The sequence below is a fragment of the Ranitomeya variabilis genome, chromosome 1 (genome assembly GCF_051348905.1).
Source record: "Ranitomeya variabilis isolate aRanVar5 chromosome 1, aRanVar5.hap1, whole genome shotgun sequence".
NCBI classification, from domain to species: domain Eukaryota; kingdom Metazoa; phylum Chordata; class Amphibia; order Anura; family Dendrobatidae; genus Ranitomeya; species Ranitomeya variabilis.
The window spans coordinates 1,020,092,564-1,020,100,522 of record NC_135232.1 but is presented as its reverse complement, the minus strand read 5'-3'; the positions used below and the strand labels follow the sequence as shown (position 1 = coordinate 1,020,100,522).

Here is a 7,959-nt window from a genome sequence, read left to right as displayed (position 1 = left end):
GCCATCAAGATGTTGAGAAATAAAAAAATCCTTATAGTCACTTTACCGCTCACCTCTCCGGCCCCTCTGTGTCACCTGCCCAGACTTCATGCGCATCTTCAGATTGCTACTGCTCGTGCTTAAATCCTCGGGAGGACTCTGCGCAAGCGTGCGAAAGGACACAACATCAAGACGGCGTGCATTTTAGAAATCTGAAAATGTGGTGAGGATCAGACAAATGGCAATAATGGTGAGGAACAGAGAGGCCGTAGAAGTGAGCAATAAGATGAGCACAAGGATTTTTTTTATTTTTAATAGCTTACAATGTAGAAACCCTAGAGCATAATAAGGGAGATCAAATTCGTGGAACATCAACGCCAACAGGTGAATTAAAATTTCGCCCAACCTGGTCATCTCTAATATTCACAGGATATGCCACAAATGTCTGAGAGATGCGTGTCCCACCTCTAGGAATTTCATCTCAACAATGGGGTCACATCTCATGCCTTCCAGAATGGAGAAGGAACTCTCTCCATTCATTTAGATGAGTGTGTCAAAAACAGCCATATAAGCACTTGTCTGCTGTATTTGGAACTCCTTTAGAAATGAATGTAGAGAGCCACACAACCAAACATACCCTGTGGATCTGCTATAACTGTCTGAGATGGGAAAACCCTTTTAAGATATCAAGAAATAAGTCAAAACGAAAACGAAAATAATAAATAAATAAATGAACACCTTATCCTATACAGTTCTGACCTGACAAGTTTGCCATTACTGTAAATGTACTCTATTTGCTTTAAGGTGTATAAAGAAATGATATGAAATCTTACAAAACGGTCATTTCTCTCCATTTTGTAAGTCTAGCAGCATGAAGGTTACCGCAGATATCAAAGGATGCAGAAGGTGAGATGAGATTATACATAGAACTGATTTCTCAGACAACATTTATCCGCTGACAGTTTTCCTGATTTCTGCACATTTCCCACAGCAGAGAGACATAATGAACAGTGATGTGGTTCGATTTACGTTACTGCAACAAGAAATGGCTGCCTACTATGTTTCATCGCCTTTTAAAGCAAACACTTTTATTAGAAGGATGGATAAACCTCCAAGGTTTATAAGTAGTTGTAACAACAGAGGCATTAAAATAAATATATATATAAAAAAAAACATTTACAAGATTCAAAATGGAAAATAAATCGGCAAAGTTATTGGATGTTGTGTAGCAAAACATAAGCCTCGATAATGTACACAAGTAACACTGCTTTTGTTGTTGGCAAGTATGAACGTTCTGATATGCAGAGATTTCCGGTGTCTAGAATATCAATCTACGACATCTTTGAACAGCATTAGAACTATACGGTAAGAATTTGGATAACAAAACACAACTTAGAGTATGTAATGTTGAGGCTAAGAGCATTAACAAACATATCTTATTGATTTCAGAAAATATTACAAGAAAGCAAGTGTGCCAGGAAGAAGAAGTACAAACCAGACTACTTCAAAAAGGCGAGTTCTATTGTAGGAGAATTGATCAAAGCCAAGATACAGGGCCCATCATGAACTCGAGGACTACGTGAGCCACGAGCTTAAAAAATACCTTGTTCTGGTATCATCTGGTACAGCATCAGTGAAGGGCTGGCAACTGCTAACTTGCACTTGCCCATATTACTTTAGCACCTGCTACATGTAGAATTTGCTACTCTATGGGTAGTAGTTCACATTGCATTGGTGCTTATCCCTTCTAGGATAGTCATCGCAATAACCTGGCAAGCAGAAGGAGCTAGAAATTCCTCAATTCCTTGCTTTTGTACCCTTTGCAGCATAAAGGTTTTTTTTTCTATTTATTAATTAAACCATTTCTATGTATATTTATTCACACTGTAAAATTGCTTTTAATATTTGATCACCTTCAAATCTATAGGTCCAAGGAGTCCAACATTAATTCTAGTATCTGAAGAATGGAAATGACTATAAAACTATCCATAGAAAAAGGACCCTTAAGAGCTTTTACATTCATTTTTTTTTATCATTTTATTTTATATATAAACTTTCTGAAACACTTTTACATAAATTAACTCCTCTGAGACTAATATTTGATGTACAGTAAATTGTAATTCCTATAAAAATCCATAAACAACTTGTTTCACATAATTTACAAAAAAAAGAAGAAAAAAACAAAACAGATTCCTTTGCTCAAACTTGCAGAGAATTCTACTTGCAATATTTTTTTTTGTTCAAGGCAAACCATGTCGGCATTGTAAAATCTGTATTTAAAGTCACATGGTAGCATAAGTCACTTGTGCCAATTTTTGTCCTTGTCTGATTTAGAAAGCAGCACGGAAAAAGCAGTCAAGTTGTCTATAAACAGTAATTTTTGCTCCACATTTCAAAATTAACAATGATATATACCACATCCTATGCAGAGAGAAAGAGAGAGAAATCGAGAAACTACTCTTGGTAAGCAAAGGTCAACAATTTCAATAATATTCGGAAACACTGTACAGATATCCGCTTCCATTTTGTCTTTTAATACAGTGCCTGGATGAATGTAGATAGAGCCTACTGCAAAATTTATAGGCTTTTACTCTCCAGTCCAAGTGCAGTGATATGCATATGTAAACATATTATCTTAAAGCAGATCACCTTTAAGGTCATTCATAAAAACAATGGGGAGGGTGCCAACAGCATTTTTAATCCCCGGGAAGGCTCTTATATCCGCAGAGTCCAGTACAGATTGTGCTACAGAGAGGATATTTGAGCCAATGTAGAGTCTAAGCTCAAATAACTATGCAGCAAAACAGTTTCCATCTCCCTTTGTAGAGGAAGCACAAGTGTTACGTCTCTTTGGCAGCCTCAGCAAGGCCGTTGTGTTACCTTTTCCCAATCTCGCTTTGTCTGAGAAACTGTATATTGTAAGAGCTGTCTGCTAATTCAGGGTATTGCTCCACAGAGAGTACATAGTACCCATCATATCCTTGTACTTTGCCAGCGCTCAGCAGTTGTCTTTTCTCGCCTTCAGTCCATAACCTAGCGCCTTCTTCACCATCTCTTACTCTCTGCTGTTCCCTGGCCCAGGCGTGGGAAAGAGCTCTTTGTCTCGCTTGTTCTAGGATCCGTGCCTTCTCTTCATCAAGTGTCATGCCGTAACGTACATGCAAGGCCAGGGCACCATACTGCATTTCCACGTCGGCAAACCTGCGAGTTCTTCCGTTTACTACAGTAGTAGATTGGGACACTGTTACATTGATGCCATTTTCCAAGGTTTTGCGGCCACTGGTTAATCTCAAGGTGGCAAGGTCATTTTCAGGAGTGATGGTTTTGATGAAATAGTGGGTGTCTCGCCCTTCTATAGTAAAGTGTAGGTTCTCTAGGTAGAAGGCAGAATTAAGAACTGCTGCGACCTTGATGCAGTCCTCGTTTGCAATGTTGAGAACATTAGTGATGACTTTGCCTTGATTGACAGCCAGCATGACTCCTTTACCGATCAGTGATTTCACAGTAGCAAACCATAGCCACGATTTCTCCTCTCTGGTTTTATGTCTACTTATCTGAATCTCTGGGATTTTCCCCAGAGATAAGAAAGCCGTTGACTGCCTGGAAACTTGCTGCTGCACTCCAGAAAGTGGCTGAAAGACAAATAGTTACGTTGTAAATTATTTATTTGCAAGTCATAGAAATGCATTACATTTTGGACAAGTTATTTTCTTGTTTTCTTCCTTCACAAGTCACAATAAACTGTCACTGGGCTGTGTACTTCACTTTTATTTACGGTCAATAGGAGAGAGTAATTTGCCTTTTTCCCCCCGTGCATTTGCTTCCTTTCTACTTATATTAGAAAAGTGTTTACAACGCAATGAATATGTTATGGTAACGGGCGCACATTTATCCTTATAAGCTTGGATACCAAAGCTAAATACTGACTTCAAAGTCAACTTATAGTAACAAAAATCTTTACTAAAAACAAAATGGGCATAACATGGACTTGACTCTATATATTGAATTATATATTGATTACTAATGCATATTGGAATAGATTTAAAGGGAACCTGTCACCAGGTTTGGCCAAAACGAGTTACGGCCACCACCGTTCAGGGCTTATATACAGCATTCTATAACGTTGCATGTAAGCCCCCAATCCAACCTGCAAGGGAAGAAAAATAACTTTTATTATACTAAATTGCAGGGCAGTCCGGTCCGATGGGTGTCACTCTTCTTAGTCCGGTGCCTCCCATCTTCTTGCGATGCTGCCCTCCTTCTTGCTGTGTGGATAACACATCCCTGCTTCACCTACACAGGCTCCTTGGAATTTGGAATTGCGCTCCTGTGCAGGCGCACTTATCTGAACAAAGTACTGCAATGCGCAGGTGCTGGGCCTCTCTGACCTTTCCCGATGCCTGCGCACTGCAGTACTTTGCTCTGCCCTCAACAGAGAAGATAAGTATGCCTGCGCAGGAGCACGATTCCAGGGAGCCTTTGAGGATGATGCAGGGACGCATAATCCACAAGAAGCAAGCAGGAGCGCAGCATGGCAAGAAGATGGGAGGCGCCAGACCAAGAAGAGTGACGCCCATCAGACCGGACTGCCCCACAGGCGAGTACAATAAAAGTTATTAATACAACAATACATGGTAACAGATGACACCATCACACAAGGGTGTCCAGACAGAATTAGATAAAATATTGTTATACAATAAAAAAGAAAACTAATCACAGCCAAAACAGGAACCACCCGGTAACCATATAGATCCTGAAGTGGAAAGATATATATACCAACTAAAAATGAAGAGTACGCCAGCAGTATGTATTGTTTTATTAATAAAGGTAATTTAAATTAATTTTATTGGTCCCACATATTTTCAGTCCACATGTTCGTTTTTTTCTTCTATTGGTGCACTTTAGGTTTCCGAATGGTCTGCCATTCATCAATTTTTTGCTAATATATATCACGTACACATTAGTTATTCTCACTTTAGGTTGATGTGTGTATAAATTTATCTATATATATATACATATTAGCAACGTCTATTACGTGTTTTATTGAATTATACAATGCTGTATATTAGCCTTGAAAGGGGGTGGCTGTACCTCGTATCGGTTAAACCGAGGTTCCCTTTAAAATCAAAGGTTGTGCTGCTGATTTACATGGGTACATTTTGATAATGTCTGATCCATTCTGACAGAGAAAGAAGCAGATTACGTTGATAATATATATTATAGAGTTCCTTATATTCATTTGTACTATTGATTTACCACATCAAAATGAAAACGATGGGTACGCTTTATTGTTTTCACAATTTTATTGGCATAATTGGACTATTTTATGTAAGAACAATGCTCTCCATCTTACATTACGGATAAGGTAAAATATATAAAAAACTACAAGTCCAGCACTTCAACAAAATAATTTCCTAAAATAGTACACTGCGCCTTTGTAACTGGGCTGACGTTGGTGATGGTTCTGCTCATAGAGTAGACATTACACTTGGTCCAGATTACCTATGTTGGCCAGGCATTTGGACGTCATTTTTGGGAAGGTTGACCAATACGATAACCCAATAGACACTGTGATCTATTGAAGTAATGTGGCACTATGTGGCAACATTCAATAACTATGCCCATAGTAATCTGCATTAGCAAGTTCCACATAATAAACGCAATGTGCCACATACATAGAGCTGACCAAATTTTTCAAATTTTGGTTCTGATTATGATCGGTCATTGGAGTCAATAGGCGTAGAAACAAATGAATATGTTCGGAACCGATCATCAAACATAAATTGGGCACGAATAGGGTACCAATATGGCACGAGTACGGCAAACTCAGATTCGGAGACCGATTCCGAACATATTCGCTCAACTCTACTTATGGTGCCTCCCACCTTGATTGGATTATTTAGAATAACACCTTTAAATGGTAATTTTAGAAATAATGTATACAGTCTTAATAATGAAAATGCACAATACACAAACCATACAAAATGTGTCTTGTATATGGATTCAGCATGTATGGAGTTAAAGTTGGCTGAATTAATATATAGTACTAAGGGGAATTTTCACATTTGTTTCATTGTCAAAGTTTGATGGATAGTTCCCTCTGTCCCTGTTGCTAGTAGCCCGGAGCTAATGAAAAGCCCAGCAAAGTATTAATGCCAGTCACTTTTTTCTCAGTCATTAACACATAATGCATGTATCTGTTCACCAATTAAACTGACTGTCATCTGGAATTCTGCAATTAAATTTAACACCAATATTTCATTTTTCTGACAAGTGAAATTAAAGCCACCACTGTTCCCCACTGGCATTCCGCTTCTATACTACCCAATATGCCATTTTTCTATTTCCAATCCAAAGTATTACATTAAAATGAATTTGTGTAAATATATTGATCTTTACTTTTGCTTGAGGATGTAATTTTGTAACAGAAAGACTACATGTAGCAAGAACTGCCTGTGTATATGCATAATATATAAGCATAAAGTAAGATGGCAAATGAACATCTGATTTCCATATTACTTTAAAATACAGACTACTGTATATGGAACACAGCTAAAAGAGGGCAAATTCAGTTTCAATGAAAGTTCAAATTATTTTTATTCTGCATTATTTATATATGTAGTTCGGAAATGTGGATGTGAACAACAAGAGCTACGTGTGAGCTAACAGAGTGTCACGGGGGAACTAGGTGAGCGAGAGCTAAAAACCCGGGCCCCTGCAGTTTCCCTCAGACTAGGGAAATCCTGACTGACCCTCTACCTGGAGTTTACACTGATGGTGTGCATGTCCAGGCCTCGAACCTCACCCTAACTCCTGTAATAACCCTAGGCTGATACCTCCGCCCTCCACCCAGTGAAGAGGTAATATTCCAATACCCACAGATAGAACAGACAAGGATAAAGGAAAATATACACCACGCCGCAGTCACTCAGGAATACACTATAAATGTGCAGGGCAAAATAAATACAAATATAGGAAGGAGTAAATAAGACAGAGGAAAATACACCACCAGCAACGAATCTCCAACAACCAGCTCTCCACTCCAGACCGAGATAACAACGCACAAGAGAGAAGCTATAATCGGCGACGCCCAATGAACAGGAGAACTATTTAAAGGCAATGGGCATGGCCCAGCTTCCAATCCGAGGATCAGGTAACTTAACCCCGGAACAGCTAGACAAAATCTAGCAGACGCCAATGAGCAAATAGTGGTCAACAGTGGAATTACCGCTGTCTGTCGGACGACCTAGTCTGAACAGCGTCCAACATGACACAGAGTACATCAAACCTTTCAGAAACAAGCATATATACGGAAACAACAAGTAATTGGTTGACAATGCTGGACTTTTCAAGATGAAAGGGTTTTCCCATCTTGTACATTTATGACATTTATACACAAGATAGGCCAGAAATGTGTTAGATGCAGATCCTACCATTGGAACCCAGGTGAGGCCATCAATTGTTTGGGACAAATGAACATGGAAAGCTGATTGTCCTCTATCCCTGGACAGTGTGCATCAGGGCCCTGTTCTCAATTTTAGAAGCAATAATGAATCAATAATTTATGGCGTATCTTAAAGGGAACCCGTCAGCAGGATAGTGCACAGTAACCTACAGACAGTGTCAGGTCGGCACCGTTATACTGATTACAATGATACCTGGTGATGAAATCCATCTTGTGGTTGTTGTCTAATCTTTATTTTCAGTTTTGAGTTAATGATATGCTCGTGCTCCAGGGCCACCTGTGGGGGGTGTTCATTTGGTGCTCTGCTTAGGTATTCACCAGTATGGCTTCTGACAGGTCACCAATCCCTAAAAAAAATCACCCTCTGGAGGCAAGTGCCAGCGCTGCAGCATGATCCCATCTATAATGTGTATTTAATTATTGTTTTTGTTGGCATATATAAATTTTTTAAAAAAGTAAGTCTGCACTGGTGCCATCTTGTTAGAGAAAAAAATTGCCTTCTCCAAGATGGCGCC

The 7,959-nt window shown here is 39.1% G+C and overlaps 1 protein-coding gene across 11 annotated transcripts in view; it reads right to left on the bottom strand.

Annotated features, from left to right (window-relative positions):
• Positions 1–1,036: 1,036 nt before the first annotated feature.
• TENM3 (teneurin transmembrane protein 3) overlaps positions 1,037–7,959 on the bottom strand; it is a 1,770,339-nt gene continuing 1,763,416 nt past the window's right edge. For all 11 annotated transcript variants that reach the window (XM_077279546.1, XM_077279548.1, XM_077279545.1 and 8 more), the window contains one exon: positions 1,037–3,611. In XM_077279546.1, coding sequence (XP_077135661.1) covers positions 2,856–3,611 — 756 coding nt within the window. In that variant the 3' untranslated portion in view covers positions 1,037–2,855. The remainder of the gene's footprint in view (positions 3,612–7,959) is intronic.